The sequence below is a fragment of the Bombyx mandarina genome, chromosome 16, assembly GCF_030267445.1.
Source record: "Bombyx mandarina strain Sakado chromosome 16, ASM3026744v2".
Lineage (NCBI taxonomy): Eukaryota > Metazoa > Arthropoda > Insecta > Lepidoptera > Bombycidae > Bombyx > Bombyx mandarina.
In genome coordinates, this window is record NC_143222.1 from 8,942,642 (window position 1) to 8,968,721 (window position 26,080).

Genomic DNA, 26,080 nt, shown 5'->3' on the forward strand with positions numbered 1-26,080 from the left:
TCGCTAAGACTAGTGTTAGCAACTTCTCTCAGGTTGAGCCCTGTGAGCTCTCCCACCCGTCAGTTCCTATTTGGAATATCCCCAATGACTAGCTAGGAAGAAAATGTTAGGTTCAGTTCCGTAACCTCAGCAGTGGTATTGTTGTTTTTCTTTTTTCGGGGACATGAAAAAGAGAGTGGAACTGGATTAACGTACTACAATGTGAACTACTACCTTCTTATTGGAATAGTAGAGGCAGTATCAGTTTTAAAGTTTCGAAGAGCGCGCACGGTAGCGGTCAGTAGCGTGGTGAAATAGCGACTTACGATAAGACAATTGGCAGACACACACGTGACTACTCGAACTGCCTACTGATCTAGCGCAGTTATCATAACTGCTTGACATCGCGTCCACCACATGTTTTGTTTCTATTTCGGCCATCTGCGCCTGAGCAAAAGCAGCAATGGTCGTGCTTCGTCTTCAAAATTCATGTTACAACTGTTTTTTTTTGCTGTTCAAGCGATCCATGCAAACTTTTTCAATGAATACTCGGCCCATGTGCACATTTACATTACTTTGGCATTTAATTGCCAGTTAAAGGTGGGAAGAAGTGACAAACGAATTTCAATTTTAGTTACTTTATTAAATAATTTTCATTTTACAACCAACGACGAAAGCGTGTAACGTATCATCACACTTTCATACATTAAAATTGCAGTTACAGACACATAGTGGATTAATATGAATAAGTATACACAATTAAATATGCATTTAAAATTGACTACATAATATAAGGGTACATGAAAATATCTAGGCGTTATTGCACAAAATTAAAATTTTTGATCTTTTTGTTCGCATGTAAATCAGTCATTTATTCAAATACATTTGCTTATTTTTGTTCAATGACACCTAGATTTAGAATAATTGTTAAGGAAATAGAATTAAAAGAATTATCTAATAAATGGGTTCCTAACAGATATGTTCCATGTCTACGAGATAAAGCAACAACTATAACAAATAAACCATATAATAACAGTCTGATCACACGAATATTACAAATTAAATAATAAAAAATTGTATAAGTCATCTAGTTATTTACAAAAGTTAGCTAACTAAATAACAAAGAACTTAAATATTATTTTGTAAGTTATAAACTCGGTTCGCACGCATTGCTCTGGCAACATTTCTTAATCAGATGTACTACGTTATTTTTTATGTGATGTGTTTTATATTCTATCACAGTACATTCTGTGTTTGAAAGTTAAAAGTCGTACATGCGAACCGAGTGTTATTGGCACTAGGCCGTCTAAATACTGACTGGCTGGCATAAGGGCCGCGCAATTCCTAATACACATGACTCCTAAGAAAATCTACTCTAAATAAATTAAAAACTCATACTTAGTATCAATGGCGCTAGTGTTCTCCAAACATCAAAACTTTTAAGTCAATATATGTATGTACGTTAAAAACATTTTGGAATGCATTCTGTTATGTGATGATCGAGATTTGATCGACACTAGCACCATCTGATTAAAATCGAATATTCTCAATATCAATATCAAAAGCCTTCAAACACTAAATTTATATAAAAAAGCAGTAGTATATTCAATAAAATTGGGGTAAATTGTTGTTTTTTTTTGTATACTATGCAGTCTAGTTTTTAGGATCTATTGTCGTTATATTAATTCCATTTATTTTGTATAAGAGTAACTTTTAAACTAGTCAAATATTGCATCGATATAATAATTCTTTCGATAGATCGTTCGGAGTAATCTTATGAATACATTTATATAAATCAAAGCAGAGTAATATTTTCACGTACAGGTACAAGGTTTGTGTTTGGTGTACTAGTCACAACACTGTAAAGTTTGTGTTAGCTGTGCTCTGTCGTCCGCTTGACAGGAGCTGTCAACGTGACGTTTTTTTTTTTATTCAACGATTGCGTGTGCGGAGTCGTGCCGCTGCCGCGAACAAAACACGGCGCAGATGACGGGCAGTGCGCTCGTGAGCAGGCCGGCGGCGGCGGCTGGCTGTTATGCGAATGATTCCTTCGTCGGACTGAGCGGCTTCGAACCAGAGCCGACGCTGGATCGACTCTGACGACCTTCCGATGTCTGTGATCTAGAGATGAAAAAAAAAACATAATTTAATTTTGTCGTATTGGGTCATAACTAACGTGACCATTTTTTTTCGTGTCAAAGCGGGACGCCTGCGGAATTTCGTATATATAATAAATAAATACATATATAGGGTACGTTGGTGTAAGATAGTAGTAAGTAAGTATTCGGTAAGTTTCTAATAAACACATACACAACAGATAAATGTAAGCGGGACATTTTTGTTCTCGTTGGGGACAGCGGGACGTATGATCACGTTAGGCATAACGGATCATTTTATAATCATTTCAAATCCTTGTACCATTGTTGCCATCATTAAGAATTCGGTGTTGTCAACGAGCTTCATATTGGTAACAGTTTAGCGCAAAGGGTATCTAATTTTAAGGCTGTTAACATAAAGCCATGAAATTTTCACGTAATACTAACTGACCTTTGCGACTCGAGCTGTATGCTGTTGCGCGACGGCGCTGACGGACTCAATTTATGATTGGCCAAGAACGTGCCGATCGATTCGTCAGAACTGTAGCTGTCGTTCTCGCTGTAACAAAACGAACATTTATTATATACGTGATTATGATAAATGATTCCTACTTTTTTCTTTCTTAAAAACATTTTCTTTAGTTAAACCAGGAAGTGGAGTTGGGAGCGAGAAATCTCATCAACCGGTTTAAGTTTCGGAGTACTGGTGGTAGGACCTCTTGTGGGTCCGCACGGGTAGGTACCACCGCCCTGCCTATTTTCTGCCGTGAAGCAGTAATGCGTTTCGGCTTGAAGGGTGGGGCAGCCGTTGTAACTATACTTGAGACCTTAGAGCTTATATCTCAAGGTAGCTGGCGCGTTTACATTGTGGATGTCTATGGGCTCCAGTAACCACTTAACACCAGGTGGGCTGTGAGCTCGTCCACCCATCTAAGCAATAAAAAAAATTAAAAAGTAGTTGTGAGTGGAGGGTAGTTACCTGTCGGAGTCCTTAGAGTCGGCGGGGCTGGAGAGGTCGCCGGCGATGGCCTCCTGCAGCGCGGCGGCGCGGCGTGCGGCGAGCCGGGCGTCCTCCCGCGCCGCCGCCGCCTCCGCAGCCGCGGCCGCCGCGCCCGCCTCCGCGCACACGCGCGCGCGAGCCGCCTCGCTCAGCTTCGCGTTCAACGACAAGTTCTCTTCTTTCAAGTCCCTGATATAAATATTTATTTATTTATTAAGCTATTGCATAGCTTTTATCGCGGGCCTTGAGCGCGGTGACCGAATCATAAAATTCCGTAACGAAAAAAACCTGACACCAATAACTCCGCCTACCATGTAGCTCGCATTTGAACACATTCACACGTTGCGCTTGTGTAGTGTTTGTGAATAAGCGCGTGGCGTAACGTCACACTGCATGCGCATCATGAAAAGTCTGCCCATCTCCCTCTTGCGCGGTCTAGCTTATGAGTGTGAAGGGGAGAGTTAAGGTTTTGCTTTTATTAATGTTTAATATAGCGTGGTCTTGTTTTATTATTGTTTTAATATTAAATTATCATTGTCTAATTATAATTGCATAAGTTGATAAAAAATGCTATGCAATAGCTTTACCGCGGCAGTTCCCAAGTGCCACATGTTTTTTTTGTACTACAATCTCAAATGTGCCCTTGATCCTTACCGCAGTTGTCTAGTGATCTTGCGCACTTCATCGACAGTCTGTTGCTCGCGTTGCTTCGCGGCCGCCAGCTCGCCCGTGAGCTGCTCGTGCGCCTCCCGGAGCCGCGCCAGCTGCCCCTCAAGTCGGGAGCGGGCCGTCGCTTCCAACTCCAAGCTCGACTCTAACTCCTGAGCATTAAAGAACAATATTAAAGTCGAACATGTCTTCATGTCAATATTAATTTTCTAATTACGTTACGAAATATTTATTACGAACTAGCTGACCCGGCAGACTTCTTAGTGCCTCAATCGAAAAATAAAAGATCTAAGCTTTTGTATAAAACTTAAAATAAACAAAAGGAATCCGTCCGATGGGGGACACATCAAAGGAAAAACAAAATTGTTATTTTTATTTAATTCCGAGCATTTACATATTTATCTACCTTTTAAACCTTCTCTGGACTTCCGCAAATAATTCAAGATCAAAATTAGCCAAATAGGTCCATCCGTTGTCGAGTTTTAGCGAGACTAACGAACAGCAATTCATTTTTATATATATAGATAAGATATAAATCCTTGTATTTTCATGTGAGTGTTCAACTTTTTTGAGCATCCGGTTTCAGCACATATACTGTCATACTTGCGAGTATTTTTTGTTTGTACTAGGGCGCCGTATTTCGAAGTGAAAACCTGGTAGCGTAAATACGCCTCATCTTTATTTGTCAGTTTTATAGTTCAATGAACTGCTTGACCATTCAAAACGAAACGCATTACTGCTTCACTTCAATGTGCTTAGTGCGAGTTTTATAACGTTCTCGATAGCGTAAAAGTTAGCCCAATTTTGTATGCAGTTGGAACAGAGCCTCTAGCGGCAAACGTAGGCAAACGATCCCCTTTCATACATTATAATGAGTTGGCAAGTAACAACACTGATCTTGATATATTTGAGAATAAATTTTATAAATATTGTAAATTAGTTAAACATATTCTCAAATAATTAATATTGTCCAGTTAATGAAACATTAGATTTAATTTAATCAGATAGTAAGTTACATATGTGTGTGAGTGTGTGCGCGTGCGGTTGTGTGTGTGTGTGTGAGCGTATGTGTGTATGTATGTATACATGGTATTTGGGCATCTGTTCAGTTGTTAATTTTTTTCTGTATGGTGCATACAGAAAAAAATTGTTGTTTTGAATTGCCATCCAGATTGTTATGTTAAACATTTAAACTTATAATTTATATGGTTGTAATTTGTTTTGTGCATCAATAAAAAGAAAAAAAAAATTGAGCTAACTTTTACGCTATCGAGAACGTTAAAAAACTCGCACTAAGCACACTGAAGAAATAAATGCGTATGATAGTTGACCTTGTTCCGGAGATGCAGGCGCCGCTCGGCCTCGTGGTGCGAGTTCGCGTGGCCGGCCTCGGCTTGCGCCAGCCGCGCCGACAGCTCGGCCAGCTGCTCGCGCGCCGCCCGCGCCTCCTCGCCCGCCGCCGCCGCGCGCGCCTCCGCCTCGCGCGCCGCGCCCTGCGCCGAGCACAGCGCGGTCGTGCTCGAGCGGTACTTCTTCAGCAGCTGCAACGACACCGACGCGGACCGATCAATACGACTGTTTTTCAATTTTTGAAGTAAAACTTCTAATGCGACTTCCAGCAAGATTGCGTTAAACGTTTAACGCTACCATACTAGAAAGAGACATAGCGAGACGCGCGTAGTATAGCCGTTACTAACCAGCGCGAGCGTGAGCAACGAGTAACGTCAAAGGTAGCGTCATTCAAATAGACGCCCTACCAATCAAGTCACAACATAATAAAAGTATCCAATGTATTATAATTCAGGCCATACATTATTTTCCTGCTAGATTCACAATAATAATATTGGTATAGAATATAGTTTAACTGACAATATAAACAGTTATCGGACTTCAAATATCACATTGTATTGGTGAAGTCTTGTTGGTTTGACCGGTGGATTACCATTGGACCTGCCCTGCGACTAATCTAGACGAAGCTACGTTTGTTGTTACCTCGGCGGCCTCTTCCTCGGCGTCCTCGAGCTGTGCGCGCGCGGCGGCGGCGTCCCGCGCGGCGGCGAGCGCGCGGTCCGCGGCGTCGGTGCGGGCGCGCGTGGCCTCCTCCAGCGCCGCGGTCGCCTCCGCCGCTTCCGCCTCCGCCGACTGACGAGCCTTCATCGCAGCGCGGACCGCCAGCTCTAGATCCTCGACCTGCATCAACGAACCACACGATATTATGTACATTGAATATGTAGTTTCGAAAAGGATGTATGCGCTGCTGAATGTGGCGTACACAACTTGAGATTTAAATAAGAAAAAAATCACTGATAGTCAAAGAATATCCGTTTCTTTTCGTTTCTACTTCGATAACAAGTAACTAATTCTATCTATGTATGTTGATGTGGTGAGTACCGCTGTATATGAGTGCTGAACGTGTACTGGCGCTTTATGCTACGGTTTGAGTAAAGCGATGTAAAAGTGCTGATGTGAATGCGCGCGTGCCCTGTATGATACATGACTCGTACAAAGGGCACATGTCGCATATTTTGTCAAATACGTTTTTTCATATTATTATACATGTAGTTTTGAGGCTTACCTATATCCATTTTATAATAATTCCAGTAATTTTCAATTGCTAATTAACACTAAAATATATCTCAAAAGTGAAAATTTTAAATTTTACACTGCTTTAGAAAATAATCAGTTTTTTTTTTCAGTTCCTGAACATTTTACATTTTCAGAGATGTGCCCTTTTCGAAATTGCATATTTAATTATATTTGATCAATGGTCGGACCAAATACGATCTTCTCTGAATATCAACTTCCACAGTGCCCTTCATGAAGCTAAGGATCGCAGCAGATGGAGGGAAATCGTACGGGAGAAACTGATGCATGCAGGGTGAGTCACGACCCTCAGTAAGACGCGTAAAAAGACGCGAGGAGGAGGATATTTGATCAAAACTTAGACGAGTTAAATGAAATCATGGACATAGAGAAGTATACAATGCGAAAATCGTTAGTGGACATGCAAAATGTATTTAATGATTTGAAAAAAATATATGCGATTAATGAACATCCGGTTATTTGCTTTGCTTATTACGACGAACGTCACGATATTATTTACAATTATATTTGATCAAGACTTGACGAGTTAAACGAACCCAGGGGCTTAGAGAAGTACACAATGCGAGAATCGTTAGTGGACATGCAACTATTATTTTACTTAATTAAAATGAATGCGACCATAAGTACCATTAAGTATGATGCGCGATTTTCAACCCTAAATTAAGGATGGTGAGCGAGTTTCATTTCGAATCGCTTTCACACAGCGCCTCAAAGATTGTATTGAAGTATTGAAAAGTTGATGATAAAGTTGATATTAAGATTTTTTTAGATTCACAAAACTGGGATATATACACATTCAGTTTAATTAAAATAGAAAAACGTGTACAATACGGGCGTGAAAACCAACTTCCATGAGATTGCTTGTGATAAAAAAGAACAGAGACAGAATTTATTTTCCTTAAAAATATAATATATTAAAAATAAAGTAGACGTTAGTCCGCTCCGCATGTGTTGGCATATCAAACAGCTTCTTTAGTAACATTCGTCGTAGGGCTGTTTTTAATAGCGTTTAAATTTGCAGAAGTTTGTGGACTTTAAGCAGCTAGTAATGTGGTAGCATTGTCGCATTAATTGATTAATATTGGTTGAATGAATTTGTTATTGTCTATCTCGTTCTGACGCGTTTAACCGAATGAACGGCCTAGCGGTACTTTTGTGGTAAAAATTCAGGGCTGTCATCAAACAGTTGAAACAAATAAATATATTATTTTTAACTGTTGTACTGTTAACTGTAGGCAGCGGCTTGGCTGAGCCCCTGGCATTGCTGACGTCTATGAGCGAGGGCAGTCATTCACCATCAGGTGCTTACAAGGACAATAAAAAAAAACAAAAAAAAAATAGGTAACTATTATTAACGACTACGATTTTTTTACGTTACCGCTGTTACTATAGCCACGTTTCGGCTTGATACACTTTGCTTTGTGGGACACCATGTATACCATTAAAAAACAAACAAATAAATATAAAATTAAATGAAAATTCCTTTATGAGTTCACTCACCTGGTTCTTCAGTTGTCTGATCTGCGTTTTAGCGCCGCCCTCTTTCTCCTTCTGCTCGAGCATGGTCTGTGCGTCGCGCAGCAGGGCGCGGTACCTCTTCAAATCCCTGCCGAGCAACATTGCGTTGTACATATTAATACATGTTTACACGCTTTCAAATAGTGAAATATTATTAAATATAAAAAAGTTATAAAATATATAAAAAAGTTTTCCGATTTTATCTATATATATCGCGTTAAACGAAATGAAGATGTTGCGCTGGGCGGGTGGGGTGACCAGGATAGAGAGAGTTCGGAACGAATAAATTAGGGGGAGCTTTAAAGTCACATCAATCATAGACAAAATGACGGAAAATCGCCTTAGATGGTATGGCCATATCATGAGACGGGACGAAGACCATCTAGTGAAAATCGCATTAAGCTTGCCAGAACAAAAGAAAGGTAGGGGCCGCCCGCCATCGACCTGGTGGTCAAGCATCGAAAGAGACCTTAAGAAAGCCCAATTGCCAAAACCGACAACTCAGGACAGATCAGCCAGATCAGATAACGGGAACAGGGACGGATAGTAGTAGTATATCGCGTTTCCGATTCGGTGGTAGATTCTGCGAAGCACGGCTCTTGCTTGCTTGTGAGCTCACCTACTAGTTAAGGTTACGCTGAAATAGCCTCTCAAGGCTATCAGCATAGGTAAGGAAAAAAAACTGTCGTCAGTTAGTTAGGTACCGCTTGAGTCTCTGCGCGAGCTGCGCGTGCTCGTGCGTGTCGGCGCGCGCGGCCTCCTCGAGCGCGGCCAGGCGCCGCTCCAGCTCGTGGCGCTCGCGGAGCAGCAGGCTGCGCTCGGCGTGCTCGCTCTCCAGCTGACTCTCCAGTACTGCAGGGTGATACGATTATTATTACTAGTGGCCCCGCAGTAGTCGAAATTCGACTATAATTAATTGCAACTATAAGTTTGTATATTATTATGATTCTATTGTCAAATTCTATAATCACAGATTTCTTTCAGAAGACTACACTTTAGGTAAATATTAATAAAGACAAACAATATTTAATCTATTCTCAATTTGACCACAGACTATAAGCAAAAAGAAAAGTTTGACAATAAACAAACAATATGCATGCGTGTGTGTGAAATACATGGTAGTGTGTGTAATGTTTTTTTTATTGATTTATTGTATTTTTTATAAAAATATGAGCATTCTGCACTTTTTCTCTATATTCTCTATAAGTGTGTGAAATTTCATACTCCTCCGTCCGCACAATTTTCGTAAAAAGGGATACAAAGTTTTTGCTTCACGTATTAATATATACATTATTATTTTTAATTTTGCACAAAGTTTAGAGTACAAATTAAATTCCATTCGATAATATCAACGAGAAACAATACGTCGTTCAATTTTGTATTTTGGTAAATTTTTGTTAATTCGTACCAATGTATTTTGCATCACTATTTTAATATTAACAATTAATGTTAACTTCCAAAACGTTTAACATTTAACCAATCTAATCGATTTTACGTAAAAGTGCGTGCGTACAAAGTACACATGTCAGAAGTGAAACTTTTTTGGCGAACTAATTTATAAGTCTTGCTTATATTTATACAAATCTAAAACTTTAGATTTCCGAGACTTAGAGGAAGGGAAAAAGGAAGATATGTTCCCGCCAAAAGTCTGTAAAATGTCAATCTCAAACCTCATTGTTGACAGTCACATTATGTTTAGATTTTTAAACTGTAAATGACTAATATTTTGCTGAATTGACTAATTTAATTTTATGCTATTTGATTAATGTTCCAAATTCTTTTCATTTCATTTCAATTCCTATTGACATTTTTCACAAAAAAAATTATAAAATATAAGGCTGTATGGTATGATACATTTGCCTTTCCAGTTGGAAAAATACAACAACTAGTACTACTGACATTTGACAAGTACTTAATTTCAATAGTAGTTTGATGTCACTTCCGTTGCATACCTGCGTGACGTTCTGTAACAATTTTACCCTCATGCGCCTAAAGAAGTTTCACTTCAATAAAATACTTGTATAAACACGAGAGACATTTGTAAAGTATCGTGTAATACTAGCTGCTAGCTAATTGTCGTTCTTGCTGTAACCGAACGAACGCGACGTGAACGCACGTGAATGTAATGAAGGGCTCGACGAGTAAATTAACCCTCAGACACAGCCCACTGAGTTTCTCGCCGGATCTTCTCAGTGGGTCGCGTTTCCGATCCGGTGGTACATTCTGCGAAGCACGCCTCTTGCTTGGGTTCGTGTTAGCAACATCGTCAAGTTTGAGCCCCGTGAGCTCACCTACTTGTTAGGGTTACGCTGAAATGACCTCTCAAGGCCATCAGTTAAGGTAGGGGAATAAAGTCGGACACTAACTCTTCAGTTTCTTGACGGCGTTGGCTCTGGTCTCCTCCATTTCGTCGTCGCGGGCGGCGGCTTCCAGGCGTGCTTCCTTGCGCTGTTGCTCCAGTAACATTTCCAGGCGAAGCTTCGAACTTTCAAGCAACTGCACAGAGAGACAAAAGAACACTTGATAAACTTTATAAAAACTTTTTTATTATTATTGCTTAAATGCGTGGACGAGCTCACAATCCATCTGGCGTTAAGTAGTTACTGGAGCCCATAGACATCTACAACGTAAATGCGCCACTCACCTTGAGATATAAGTTCTAAGGTCTCAGTATAGTTACAAAGGTAGCGCCACCCTTCAAACCGAAACGCATTACTGCTTCACGGCAGAAATAGGCATTTATATTATTCTATTATTATATTTCTGTTACTTATGAATATGATGAAATTAGATTAATATCTATTTTTAATTAGTAAAATTCTCAAAGAAACACACGTCGTAAACTTTTCAACACATTAACTAATCAAATTCGTTCATTCTCGTTTTGATTCATTCTTCGTTCTACTTGAAGTTCTATAGTTTACAGAATAGAACGGTCGGTGTTTATGTACTTCATAATTAACTAACAAAAAAAAACAATACTTCAAACCGCGATAAGAAAATATAATATTGTCACTCGGTCCTTAATAAGTATACCAAATTTCGAGTTAATCCTCCGACGTATTGAAGGGGCTCAAAATCATGTACATAGATTCCGTTACATACTAACATACATACGTCTGAAGCTAGTAAAAGCGTATTAATATAATTTCTTCCTGCAATGTAATAAGGAGAAAAAAAATGCAATATAAATTTAATTATGTAATATACAAGTTGAATTTAAAAAGCCTTTTAATTAATAACAACTTATTTAATAAACATGCTGTTAGTCGTATGTTAGTATGTAACGGAATCTTTGAACATAATTTTGATCACCATCAAAACGTCGGATTAACTCGAAATTTGGTATACATGTTAAGGACCGATGACAATTCGATATTTAAAAAAAAATATTGAAAAAATTGAAATTCAACTAAAAAATAGAAAATAAAAATCTTAACTCTTAAAAGCGCCTACTGTACGTCTGAAGCTAATCAAAAGCGTGTTTAAAAAGAAGTGCGGGTGGTATTGACCTGTATCTGTCCGGCGAGGTCGTCGAGCTCCTCGTCCTGGTCGCGCACGCGGCGCTCGAGGTCGGCGCGGGCGCGGCGCAGCGCTGCCAGCTCGTCGCCGCCGCCGCCCCGCTCCTCCAGCTCGCGCGCCGCCGCCGACAGGCGCTCTTCTTTCAGCTCCAACTCCATACGAGCTTCCTGTAGAACACCAAGGCATGTGTGTGAGAGCTACATTTTATTTTTTTATTTTTTCGGGCCGGGGCCGTACCTCCTACGAGGTCCCCGCGCCTAGGGAGCGCGCGGGGTATGTGGGACTTGTCGATCTGCAAAGTGTTGGGAGCAGACCGCGGGCTCAAGGAATTTTAGGGCCCACCCACTAAACGACTCCCCTGCACTCTTACAGCCGACGTCCGATCTCCGTCCGGGGTCAAAACCCGGTCAGAGTAGGGGGTTCCTGCGGTCAACACTACAACCAGGCACGCGGCGCCACCCCGAGGATGCCCGACCGACGGGTCGTCGAGGCGATAGTCGATGACTAATGACGTCGATCTTCGCAGTACGCAGTGCGCCTTGTAGGCAGACGAGCACACGGCCCACCTGATGGTGAGTGGTTCCCGTCGCCCATGGACTTCAGCAATGCCAGGGGGGGCAGAGCCAAGCCGCTGCCTACCGCTTAATACTCTCCACAAGCCTCGTTTGAAGAAGGACATGTCATAGCGCTCGGGCAACACCTTATTATCTTGAAGATCCTCAGAAGTCGCCGTGGCCTAAAGTATGATAGAATAAAAGAATATACAACGACTTTGTAGAACACATTATTATTTACAAAGAGTGTTGCGACAGCATATTTCTAACTATTATAGTTATGTCGCGATAAGTGTTCTTTTATTTAAAAAAATAAAACAACGACAAATATTCATGAAATTTTTGTTGACCCGAGCGGAGCCGGAGCGGGCCGCTAGTAAAATATAAAAGCGTCGCATCAGCAAAATAGACGATGAGGCAGCCCTACTGCGCGCCGACCAGTACAAATTTTCAGACACTTTGTCAGTTTCACTCACAGAAAGGGACTGCTCCATTGCGAACTTCTCCGCCTGCGCTAGATCTCTCTCGCGAGAGATCCGCTCCTTGGCCGATCGTTCTCTCTTCAGTTCTTCCTGCGCCGCCTGTAGCTCACCGTCGAACTTACGCTGGCGTTTCTCCAGCAAGTTGTTACGGCACGTCTGCAAAAAGTAAATATATATATAAAAAAAAATGTGTGGTGTAGTGGGACACCGGATAGGAACGAAGTTTCTTATTATAAAAATATTAATTTTAAGTTCTATTCGAGGTATAAAGAAAATAAAACTGGAGGTTTCGCTGTTGCGACCCACGGTCATTCGGTAACGTGCGAACTTATTGTGGTACACTTCATTCACGGTTGTTTGCATAAGAGTTAGTGCGCAAACGAACGCTCTGAGATCGTGGTCAATGAATGATAAAAAAATAAGTTATTTTTTGTACGTTATTACAAAGTTAAGTCGTACGCTGTGTACATTACTAATCTGTACGTTATTACAAAGTTAAGTCGTACACTGTGTGCATTACTAATAAAAATCTTACGTTACGGACGATTTTTCCCGGTTAGGGTACCCCTCCGCATCGTCCCGTAAGGAACTTTGTTTCAAAAATGTTATTTGAAAATAAATTGCAGTTAGGCGATCGGTATAACGCGATCAATTCATTGATTGTAAAATAAACTTTATGTGGAGCACGACAGAATTGTTTGACAGCACCTCTTTCTTCTTGTAGTGAAACTTAAAATGTCCAAACGTACACTAGCAAATCGATAGAACGGTTTAGATTTTTCCGCCTTAGCTAAATTGATATTTTTTCTTTCATTAAAAATCGATTATAAATCTTGATGATACTGAATGCCGATGAGATAGGAGTGCGTACGTGACATCGTTCAAGTCAATCATTAAATTAGAATACTATGTAAAAATTATTAAAAACATTTACGTGACATCCTTACCTGTTCGTCGAGAAGCGACCTCAGGTCGGCCATGTCGTTGGTGAGTTTCTGCAATTTTCGTTTCCATTGCGCGGCCACGGCTCGCTGTTCTTCGACCTCTTCGTATGCATCTTGAACCTAACGAGAAAACAATTACTTTGATTGACAGTTAAACGAAATATCGTCTTCTCGCATTAAAACTGTACTAGGGTCCCGCAGTAGTCGAAATTCGACTATAATTAATTGGAATTGTAAGCTTGTACACTATTATGATTGTATTTTATACTTCTATAATCACAAATTTCGCCAAGACTACACTATAAAAAATATTAACAAAGACAAACAATATTTAATCTATTCTCAATTTGACAACAGACGTCAAGAACAAAAGTTTGACAATAAATAGTATGCATGCGTGTGTGCGTCAAATACATGGTATGTAGTGTGTGTAATGTTTTCTTTATTGATTTAATGTATCTTTTATGCATTATTTAAAAAAAATATTAGCATTATGCACTTCTTCTCTATATTCTCTATAAGTGTGGAAATTTTTATACTCCTCCGTCCGTGCAATTTTCGTAAAAAGGGATACAAAGTTTTTCCTTCACGTATTAATATATAGATAATCTCAAAACTTACTAATTTTACCCGAGAGTGTTTTAAAGGTTTAACATGTGGTATTTTTAATATTAATCATCTTTGCAACATTTAATTTTTATTCTTTACCAGTAACATTCTCTGTCTATTAAAGTAAGATAATAATTTTGTTAATAGTAGTCAAAGCATAGGTAAACTAAAAAAAAAACAAAACTAAAGCACGCTATTTTGACAGTATTTATAAGAAAAATATTGGTGATGCCAAATAAATGATTCCGCATATTAACTCAATTTCCAATATTTTAGGAAATTGTACACTTTTAATGCGAAAAGACGATATATCGAGGGGTAAAAAGTATTTTTGTTTTTTTATTGCTTAGATGGTTGGACGAGCTCACGGCCCACCTGATGTTCAGTAGTTACCGGAACCCATAGACGTCTACAATGTAAATGCCGCCACCCGCCTTCAGACATGAGTTGTAAGATCTCACTTTTAACAGTACAACGGCTGCCCCACCCTTCATGCCGAAACGCATAACTGCTTCACGGCAGAAATAGGTGAGGCAGTGGTACCTACCCGCGCGCACTCATAAGAGGTTCTACCACCAGTAAAATGTCTGTAATTAAAGGTGCGTTTTATTTGGTATTACCATCAACGATTCGATGTTTTTAATTGAACTTCACTTAGTATACCCCATTCGAATAGCTGAAGAGGTCTCGTTGTTATGATATTTTTTCCAAATTTTAAACTTTAAATGTTGCAAAAAGGGCGCTTAAACCAAATAGCTTTTCAGATCTCGATATATTATTTTAGTTTTCGTAGGCTCATATTTCGTGTACATTCCACATTTTATGGCGTTGAGAGCGTTCAGTCGTTTAATTTGTCAGTTGATACCTGTTGTATTTTTCTTTCTTACTAAAATAGGTTATTTGAGTCGTCTATATCAAAGGTGGCAATCTGTGCATTTGGACCAAAAAAAATTTATTGATATGTCAATACAGATTGATTTGAATATAATCGTCTCCTTCAAAGAATACGGTTCAAAACCTGCATTAAATAAAGGTTAATACTTAACCTGTTATTTATCTAAGATGTCGTTCAGAATAGTTTTGTGACTGCCAACGGAATACAAAGTCAATAATTCGTTTTTCTGATTTACCAATAATTGTCCAAAAGTCACATTGCCGGCTTTGATAATAGTCGACTCATTTCTAGATAATTCCATTCTCTATAAATAAACTAAATAAACTCGATGGAGATGTTCAAAATGGATTTCAAATTCGATGGAGGTTTTAACGTATTTAAGTCGTAATTATAATACAATGTAATGACAACTTTTAGATTCGCAAAATACAAAACAAGAACAGCAGACGTAGTGTGATTAATCTTGATAATTTGGCGAAATGCCCAATTAGAATTAATGTTATAAATTTTAGTAAATTAATTTAACTCTGGTAGGAGAGAGCACTAACCTCTGTATCATCTGACATCCTCTTGTATTTAAAAGTTTGTTTAAATCATAAACAACATTATTATTTTTAGATAAATGTATTAAATTAGATAGTAATTTAATTATCGTAATATTGGATTGTCGAAAAAAGCGACTCCGCTACATCATTTTACAAAATATTAAAACTGAAATCGACAATTGACTCGCGACGCGCTGATAAATAACTTTACATTACGAAGATATCACGTTAAAAACTATATTTTATCGAATTCGTCACGTCACACAACAGATGATCGCAGATACGCCTGAGATAAATCATCATTTTACGAGTACTGTAACCTAGTTCATTGTTTATATTTTTAACCTTTATATTTTTCAACTAGGCGGACGCCTTTTTTTGATACGATAGCTTTTTTATTGAAAATAATAATTTGAACGTATTATTTTGTTGATAAATACGCCAGACAACATTAACCGTAAACATTACCTTTGTTCTTCACTAAAGATAAAACTGAAGAAGTTTATTTTTCAAAAAAAATTTTCCAAGTTTAAAACTTTAAATGGTTCTCCAGTAAATTTTCAAAAATGTCGCTTTTACCAAATGGCCTTTCACCCGTCGATATACATACATCGATACATATTATTATGTATATATATTTGAGTTATTCTCGTACAAAATATTACGTATACGTGAAATTCTTTCATAACAAAAAGCTGCGTGAATATTATTTACGTCTGGGTCATGGCTATTGTCACGCGGCCTTGCCGAGCGCTTTGACGACAGTGTAATGTTTTTTCGACACGATTTAAAAAAACAAAAACTCGCACGTCGATTGTTTCCGAAATCGTAAATTAACAAGTTAAGAAAAAGCACATCTATTAATCGTTTATCCTATAGTCAAGATAGTAGATCCCACCGTTCTGGTTACCCCGAAGGCCATTACACCCGTGATGCGGTATAATTGAGAGGCAATTGCGCCAATCGAACCCGTAAGAGTTGTAATTTGCGTAATTACTGGTGGTTAGGACGCCTTGCGAGTCGGCACTGGTGGGTACAACCACCCTACCTGTTTTTGCCGTGAAACAGTAATTCGTTTCGGTTTGAAGGGTGGGGCAGCTGTTGTAGATGTCTATAGGCCGGTAACCGCTTAACACCAGGTGGGCCCTCAGATACAGCCCATTTTGTAAGATCTCCAATGTACCAATACAATTAATAATAGCAATTATCTCTAAATGTGGACATTGGCTTGCACCTGTTGATGTTGTACTGCTCCGACAATCACTCGTAAAAAAGGTATTGCCAATAAATAATAGTTTCAAAAACGCTTTTTTACAATAAAATCATTTTTTCTTACACTATTTTTAATTCAAATTTATTAAGAGTTATTTTTTATTTTTTAGTTGGATTTTCTATAAGAGCGTATTTTGTTAGTTTTTTAAACTATTATTTATTTTTCTGTCTTTAGTTGATTTCCAATTTAATTTTTTTTTTTTCATATTTAAGTGTCATCGGTTCTTAATAAGTATACCAAATTTCGAGTTAATCCGACGTTTTGAAGGGGGGTCAAAATCATGTTCAAAGCTTCCGTTACAAACATACATACGTCTGAAGCTAATAAAGGCGTATTAGAAATTGTTTCGCTGTTCTGAATCGGGCTTACGACAATTTCGAAAAATTAGCTTTTATACTTAGACAAGACCTAGATTTTCCTCTAGTCGCTTGCAAAGCATTTTCAAATCAAATCAAATTTACTTGCGTTATGAAAGTAAATATTATCAAAAAAACTCATTCAAAATCTCGCAAATAAAATATCTGATAATAATTTCAAACTACACGCTAAAATTTCTACACTTGACATTGACACCGGTACTATAACGCGCCGATCATCACGACATTGCTTAAAAAAAAAAAAAGAAAAAAATATTAGCAAGTCAAATTACATCCACGAAATAATAGAACGGCATTTAAGCTTCTCATCACTTCATTGAAACATCTCTCTGTGTGAATATGAGTCAGACACATTTTATTCCCGAAGATTCCGCAGTCACGAAAATAATTCACTTTTAAAATAATACATAAACTTTATAGTCTTAATGACACGTTTGAATGATTAAAATAAAAACGGAACGCGCACGCCTACGGTAAGTCACCCAAGAATCGTTTTTTTGCAGTTTTTTTTTAAGATACATATTTGTGAATTTGCGCGCGCATTCCTACTTCTTCTTCAAGGGCCATAGCATTAATTTATATAGACAGTCAATTCCTTAAACTAAATTTTCAATCGATTGATGCCAGTCAATTATTTGATACTTCAGAGCCATGACAACAAAAGCGTCTTCACACCATACGATTGTAAAATATCTTGATCGTTTCGGATAACAAAGAAAACTGCATAGAAATGAATCTTGTAATAGAAAAAAAAAACAATTTTTGTTTCGTATTTTTTTTTGTATCCACGCGACGTTTATTCGATTGATTTATTGATTCGATATATCGAAAATTTGTTTAATGGCTATTTGTATCCCAGAGTAACAATGTTTGTTTTAGATAATAACAGCGAAACAAAATCATATCTATAACACTAGGATTATGATCAGTATGTTAGAAATTGCTAATCTGTGTAATTTTCCTTTAACAAAATAGTAAGGACTTTTTAGCGGGAACGCGAGGAGTGAAGTTGCGTGATTTGTTTTATTTTGTCTATTTAGTGTTTATTCAGGTTTAAATGTGTAATAACGGTGATTTATTAACTATTTGATATGTGTGAAAGTGCACAAATGTGAGAAAATGCAACAAAGCCACTGGACGTCACTTCTCGGGATCCTCCCAAAAGTCCACTGAAAAAATTTCAGTAAATGACCACTATTTTACTCAGATTATAATTCATCTCATTATCTCATCTCATTTCATTTAATTTCATCCCAGTTGATTAATGTCTCAAATTAATCATCATCGTTTCATTTCATTTTTTTCTTAAAAATAAGAATATAAATTAAAATAAGACATGACCTAAAGGTTTAGTTACCAGGTCAAAAAAACCCTTAAAAAAAAAGTGAGGTAATCTGCGTTATCATCCGTGTTCAGGTATGAACTTTTAAATCAAAATAAAAAAAATGCAACGAATTCAACGGTCTCACGTTGTGTGTTGCGTGATGAAAAAAAATATTGTTATATTAATTTTAATTTTGTGCATATATTGCTGGATTAAGGTAAAATTTTAACATTAATTATAAATAAGTGACAAGCATACTCGTAATCGATTTCTTAAGTTTTAAGAACAATAATTTACTGTTAAAGACATGAAAGTGAGTTATTATGAATCGAACACACAATATTTACAACACTTTCCCTCCGACACATTTCAGCTGAACTGACTTACTAATGACCTACAATTTACATGAACGTTTTGAACGTAAACATAGCCTTCCTCTGTTAAATAATTAGATATAATATCATTTTTAATCTTTCCCGAACCGGAATTTAATTACAGTAATCACCCTTATAACACGATACTCTTATAACGCTTTTTCATATTACGCGATTTCTGTCCTCGTATAACACGGATATTCCGCATATAACGCGAGGTTTTTGCACTTTATACTATTTCTGTACACTTTGAAATTTATAATGATTTGTACAGTTCATAATTAATTTCGTGTATCTTTGTACATTGTGTCAATTGAGTTGTTATAGATTTTTTTTTTTTAAATATGTCTTCATAGTATTTTATTTGTGTATATTATATTTGTACATAACGCGTTATATGGATCATACAAGCGCGTTATGCTCGAATACTCCTACAACGCGTTTCCTATTACGCGCATTACTTGTATTACTCAACGAAATCCATAATACTCGTGAACCTAGATTGAAAACCTTCTTGTTGCTGTCCGCGAACGAGTTTGACGCTATTCGGCGTATACGTTACAAGATAAGTTGCAAAAATTGTGATTACGCTCCAAAAACACCTTTTTTTTTCTACCTATGCTGATGGCCTTGAGAGGCTATTTCAGCATAAGTCATAACCTTAACTAGTAAGTGAGCTCACGGGACTCAAACCTGACGACGTTGCTAACACGAACCCTAGCAAGAGCCGTGCTTCGTAGAATCTACCACCGGATCGGAAACGCGACCCAATGAGAAGATCCGGCGAGAAACTCAGTGGGCTGTGTCTGTGGGTTAATTAACTCGTCGAGCCCTTCGACGCAAGCGACGGGTTCGACGAGAACGATGACCGGTGCTTGAGGTACCTAAAAGCACCGTTAGTGGATTGGAGGATCTGAAATGACGTGTTTGGGGCGACGTCGACAGCTTTCCATTCTGTCCGCAGGATCGGGATTGTAGTTAACGGCGGCCACGATGAGAGGGTTTATCTTGTCGTGCCTCTTTGTCGAAGTGGCGCATCGATGCCGACTTTAGATACTTACTGATGGACTCTAAGTCCAGGTCATCATGGATATACGCTGCAAAACGGTGGTTTCGCTTCAGAAACATTACAATAAACAAACAAACCTTCTTCTCCAACTGCTTCTTGACCGTAACGAGTTGTTCGAGGTCGTCTTCGTGCTGGCGTCTCAATTGCGCCCTGATCAGCTGCAGCTCTCGGTGGGCGCGTTCGTATCGCCGCTTGTACTTGTCGCTGGCGGAGGCCGCGTCCGCTTCGGAGCCCTCCGAATCTGAATGCTCGGCTGCTCCGCTATCGGCCGAACGCCAATGCAAGAGTTCAAGTTCAAGACGCTCTGAAGCCTGGAGGGACATATAAACAGTATGTATTAGGATTTCATTTTACAGTGTAAACAGAATGTGGATTTTGGGGGGGGGGGAGGTAAATTTCTCAGAACTTATTATTACACTAGCTAAGGATCGTAGAAGATGGAGGGAAATCGTACGGAAGAAACTGATGCAGCGGGAGAGTCACGACCCTCAGTAATGAGGAAAACGACGCGAGGAGGAGCTGAGTCTCGCGATTATTGTCGTATCGCGGGTGACGCCGCGGGGCGAAGCTAGTCTAAAAAAAGTAGCCAAAGTTACTTCTTATATCATCAGCTACCTATCAGTGAAAGTCCCGTCAAAATCGGTCCAGCCGTTCAAACGAACAAACAGACATACAAAAATTGTAAAATATGTTATTTTGGTGTATGTACCGTATACATTATATTCATGTGCATGTAGTAAAAAGCGATTATTTGAATATTACAAACAGACACTCCAATTTTATTTATATGTATAGATTATAAGTTTATACTATTACGATTCTATTGTCAAAGACTATTTATTTTACTTCTTTATAGATTCACAGATTTCACCAGGGTTACACTTTAGACAAATAATAATAAAGACAAACAATATTTAATCTATTCTCAACATGACCACAGACTATAGGCAATAAGAAAAGTTTGACAGCAAACAATTAACATGCATGCGTGTATGTATCAAATACATGGTAGTGTGTGTAATTTTTTATTTGATTTAATGTATTATTGATTTTATTTTTTATTTATTAATTATTGATTTAATGTATTTTTTATGCATAATTTAAAAAATATTAACATTCTGTACTCCTTCTCTATATTCTCTATAAGTGTGGAAAATTTCAAACTCCTCCGTCCGCGCAATTTTCGTAAAAAGGTGTACAAAGTTTTTGCTTCACGTATTAATATATTGATTGCATGAACCTTCTGTATGTGCGATGCAAAAAAAAAGTTCAAAGCCGAATTGTGTTTTTTTTCCCTACCTACGCTGATAGCCTTGAGAGGTTATTTCAGCGTAACCTTAACTAGTAGGTGAGCTCACGGGGTTCAAACCGGAGTAATGCTAACACTGACCAGCACTGAAGAGCAGTGCTTCGCAGAATCTACCACCGGATCGGAAACGCGACCCACTGAGAAGATCCGGCGAGAAACTCAGTGGGCTAATGTTAGTGATAAAATGTAAGGTTTTAAGCGAACCTGCTGTAATCGCTGGTTATTGGCGACCAAGTCTCTGTTCTCCTTCTCCACCCGAAGTCGTTCTGCAGCCTCGGCGTCGGCTCGTTCCGTTGCGAGTCCGGCGGCCGCTCTTTCCTCTGCTAGCTCACCTCCCACTTCCGAGAGCTGTTGGAGAAAGAAGTGAGTAAATTAATTATAGTCACTTTACGCCTATTGAGTCATCCAATTAAGGAACGTGGATCTTCATGATGACCTGGAGCTTGATAGCCTTGAGAGGCTATTTCAGCTTCACCCTAATATGTAGTTGAGCTCACGGGGCTCAAACCGGAAGCGTTGCTAACACTGACCCTAGCAAGAGCAGAGCTTTGCAGAATCTACCACCGGATCGGAAAGGCGTCCCACTGAGAAGATCCGGTGAGAAATTCAGTGGGCTGTGTATATGGGTTAATTCGCTCGTCGAGCCCTTCGTCGCAAGCAACGGGTTCGACGAGGACGGTGACCGGTGCTTGTGGTACCTAAAAGCACCGTTAATGGATCGGGAGAATCCGTAATGACGTGTTTTGGGCGACGTCAACTATTTACCATTCGATCTACAGGATCGGGTATGTAATTCGAATATTATCAGTTACACACGCGAACCTTTTACGACTCGCGTTATAGAAATCATTCATGACGATTTATATACCAAGAAGGCCGTTGCACTAAATGGAGAGAATCCAATGACGTTTATAAATCTTGTAAAATTTGGCGTGCAATGCTATATAAAATCGCAAGACGTACCACATACACTTTGAAAGCATGATTTAGTTGCGATGCATATTTATTTGCGTACAAGAATTTTGAGAACAGCAATTATTTACGACTCGACTTAAAAAATAAGGCTACCCGGGGATAAGTAATGCGTCTGATGCGTCCTATTTTAAGATTAATACGTAAACAGACATTAATTTGTTTTTGTCGAGTGTGTTAGTAACGATTTTAAAATAGTTTTATGAAAACGCGAAATAATTGCTACTAATATACTCTGGCGTTCCTCTTAAAATTTATTTTAAGTGGCTGCGAATTTATACTTTATCTTTGAAACAACAGATTGTCATCACACCGGAGTGTAGTGGGTTTTCTTTTGCTAATCTGTTTGAATGAAGGGAACACTTAAAAAAGTAGGAAGCACAAGGAGTTAATTCCATTAATGTATTGAAATGTAATTAACAATCGTTCGTTTACTGATAATAAATAATTTTCTGAATAATTATTGTTGTTTTTGACTAATCGTGGTCCGATTTTTATTCAAAATCATTTTATAGGATGTTCTTTTTTTCTGCAGTCGTCAATCTCTTGTTTTATTTAGATTAAACATTTAAAAAACCTTTCTTAATATTAGTCTTTATGTATACTATAGAATAAGAAACATAATTTACAATATTCTATTTTGAAAACTGAAATCGTGAATGAATCTCTTACATCGAAAATCTATACTTAAATATAAATCTACAGTGGTTTTTACGGATGTTCCGTTATAACTACTGAACCATGCATCCAATTGACTCGAAACTTGGTATCCATGTAGAAAATACATGTACTTAATGGATAGGCTAATATTTATATGAGTGTAGGACTCCCTACACCAGTTGCGGGGGCGTTAATGATGAGAATCTTTGTGCGGGTGAGAAATAATAATGTTAATTTTAAATGTTATCTTACGTTGTATAATGGATGGCTCAACATTCATACTTCCACAAAATCATAAAAATATTTACTTAGTTTTTAATGTCGTTTTGTTTAATTGACTTGAGGTCGGTAAGTATCCGCTGGCACATTGCCAGTGCGCGACGCCAACACATACTGTACTGACACTGGGTTAGTGGAAACATTACAGTTTCTTTATAGTTTAAAATATTTGAATATATTATGTATAAAAATTTAAATGACCTTGAATTAATTTCTGCAACGTCATCTTTTTTTATAAAAAAAAAAAAATATTGACTTCGGATATTTAATAAAGATTAAGAAGAGAAATAATAGTACTCTAATAGTTATTTTTTTATAAAATTCCCAAAATTCTTAAAAGAAATTTAAATTTTAAGTTTTGTATCCTATCTGGCATTCCTTCAAACCAAATCTTTATGATATTAAAATTTATGCTTTATGCTTCAAACAAAAACGCATCATCGCGACATATATGGTTCGTATCGTATTTGGAACTATGAATGACTCGGGGATGCTGAAGTTTTCACCCCTCTCTGCTCAGACGAGGGTAGTGGGTTGGATTGCCACATCGGGCAAGCGTTTGTACGATAAACATATCTGTTTGCTTTTTGTTTGGGTGGTTCGTAGCTCTATATGCAATTAAATGTACTCAAGTATATGCGTCAGCTTCTGGTTGCCATAGTATAATGAACCGAATATATTCGTATCGATAAATGCCATTCACGTTATGATGTTTATACTGGTGGTACGACCTCTAGTGAGTCCACACGGGTAGATGCCAAACCACCCTGCCTATTTCTGCCGTGAAGCAGTAATGCGTTTCGGTTTGAAGGGTGGGGCAGCCGTTGTAACTATACTTGAGACCTTAGAACTTATATCTCAAGGTGGGTGGCGCATTTACGTTGTGGATGTCTATGGGCTCCAGTAACCACTTAACACTAGGTGGGCTGTGAGCTCGTTCAATCTATACAATAAAAAATATTATATATGATCTGTTTAAAATATACGTTAATCTAAACTTTTTTCCGCTAATAAACAAATCAAATTTCCTTCGTTTAATACTTCGAAAACAGGAGGCGTTTCATTTTGCTACTATCGTAGTTAAAGCTAATAATTTTCACACTATCGTGTACAAAACTAGCACGTCGTTGACTTTAATTGGTGGTTGCAGTCCGTAGAAAGTTCGTAATCGCACGTTATAAGCATGATATTAATTCGCCGCCTGGCTATGATTATCGCGGCATAACGATCGCGAATCATACTAAATACTGTAGTCGGCGTACAGTGTCGTGCCGTAATAAGCGATTTGGCTCACTTATGACAGTAACGTGCAGTGATCGACGCCATTATCTATCTTAGTAGTTGCAGAGCGCAACGCCACGAATGAAGTTTTAACAGGCCGGTAATATTTCACACATAACGCGATAAATTTGGAATGGATTGACGTACTTTCGGGGAATGGTCCGCTGCACAATGACAGTCGAATGAATACGCAACGTCAAAACGTTTGCCAAAACGCAGACATCTGAGCGAAAATAATACTAAGAAGACAAAAAAACAAAAACAAAAAACTCCCGAGCTTCCTGTTACGATGTGAATGACAATGTCGGAACACCACGTTGATGGAAGACTAATGTTTTGCGAGAGAAACTGTAAGATGTCAACAAAAGTAACCAAAAAAATATTGGCAAGCAATGCATCCACGGTATTGCCCAATTGACATAGACGCCACAGACGTCACTACCAAACGATGAAGCTGCCTAAAGCACTCGAGTTTTATTTATTGTTGCGCAGTTATACGGCTCCCATCAAATGCTTTTTAATCTAAGTATGTATTTGGGCAATGAAAATTTATCAAAGATCTTATGGCAAACCTCTTCCATTTCAGAGACGGTCGTTCTGTCTTCGGATATACCGCGGGAACGGGAGACGCTGCTCGCTCGACTGCCACTCCTACTGAACAATGTGAACCCCTTGATCATGATGTTGGTTGCTGATTTCGATCTTGCTAGTCTCTTTTTTACTTCGGGTTCTTCTCGATGTCCGAGTCTTTTCCATTCGTCCATAACATGGTCGGTTCTCTTCAAGAAGCTATCGATTTTGTTGCTCAGATAATTAGAGGTTGTCCCTTCTTCCATATGAGCTGCGATCGGTCTAAATTTCTGTCGGACAGGTTGTTTGTTGCAGCCCAGGATAAAAGTTAGGTTTGCGTCAAAAACGACTGGAGCTTGTTCTTTCGATTTCATTTCACCTAAATCTGCATTACCCATATCGTAAGATTGAGGGTACATTCGTCTAGGTGTGATACTTCTATTATAAACAGTAGAGTTCATACTTGTCGAACGGGATAGGGGCACAAAAGTTCCACTGCTGCTACATGTAGAGTACTGGCTGGCAGAGCTTCGCATACTGCTGTATGACGAAGGGCTGGGTGATCTTGACGTAAAGATGCTGCTTTGTGATCCGTGTCGTTTAGCTAATTCAGCAATAGAGCCTGTTTCTACTGGAAGTGAAGAGTTGGTCCGCCTGTACGCTGGGCTCGGTGACCGGTTAACTAGGTGCCGTCCATTTTCTGTATTATTCTGCTGGATGGTGTGTATTTCCTTCAAGGGTTTTGTGACAAAAAGTTTCTTCCCATTGAGAAGGGTCGTAACTGGTCTAGCAGGTATTTTCTCCTCGAAATTTATCGGTAAAGTTTTGGATTTTTTCACTGGGAGTATGGGGCGACTGGGTGGTGCCATGGGGGGCTTTCTCGGCGTCGCGTCCAAGATGGGTGGAGACAGGGGCCCGTTGGAGGATCCGTTAACTGGTGGTGAGAACGTTCCATTGTGACTTGCTTGCTTCTGTTCTGGTATTTTCAGTTTCAACGGGTTCGAGCCGGTCCCGTTAATTGCGTTGGGAACGACGCCGGCTTGCGCGTGCGGCATAGCGGTTAAATTCGCTTGCGTTTCCTATACCGGAAGTGTGCGCAGTGGTGAAAGTCCAGTGCCATTTCACCGCTAGTATTACTGTGGCTCGCGACGCGGGACGCGTCGGGACATTAGTTG

At 38.7% G+C, this 26,080-nt stretch overlaps 1 protein-coding gene across 2 annotated transcripts in view; it reads right to left on the reverse strand.

Annotated features, from left to right (window-relative positions):
- Nucleotides 1-601: 601 nt before the first annotated feature.
- The window catches only part of Mhcl (Myosin heavy chain-like), a 303,019-nt gene continuing 277,540 nt past the window's right edge, over nucleotides 602-26,080 (reverse strand). For both annotated transcript variants that reach the window (XM_089733603.1, XM_089733604.1), the window contains 14 exons: nucleotides 21,348-21,491; nucleotides 19,912-20,145; nucleotides 13,372-13,488; nucleotides 12,419-12,580; nucleotides 11,379-11,555; nucleotides 10,233-10,362; nucleotides 8,571-8,718; nucleotides 7,849-7,954; nucleotides 5,737-5,934; nucleotides 5,076-5,285; nucleotides 3,730-3,896; nucleotides 3,055-3,264; nucleotides 2,527-2,634; nucleotides 602-2,100 (listed from right to left, as the gene is read on the reverse strand). In XM_089733603.1, the coding sequence (XP_089589729.1) occupies nucleotides 2,013-2,100; nucleotides 2,527-2,634; nucleotides 3,055-3,264; nucleotides 3,730-3,896; nucleotides 5,076-5,285; nucleotides 5,737-5,934; nucleotides 7,849-7,954; nucleotides 8,571-8,718; nucleotides 10,233-10,362; nucleotides 11,379-11,555; nucleotides 12,419-12,580; nucleotides 13,372-13,488; nucleotides 19,912-20,145; nucleotides 21,348-21,491 (2,199 nt within the window). In that variant the 3' untranslated portion in view covers nucleotides 602-2,012. The remainder of the gene's footprint in view (nucleotides 2,101-2,526; nucleotides 2,635-3,054; nucleotides 3,265-3,729; nucleotides 3,897-5,075; nucleotides 5,286-5,736; nucleotides 5,935-7,848; nucleotides 7,955-8,570; nucleotides 8,719-10,232; nucleotides 10,363-11,378; nucleotides 11,556-12,418; nucleotides 12,581-13,371; nucleotides 13,489-19,911; nucleotides 20,146-21,347; nucleotides 21,492-26,080) is intronic.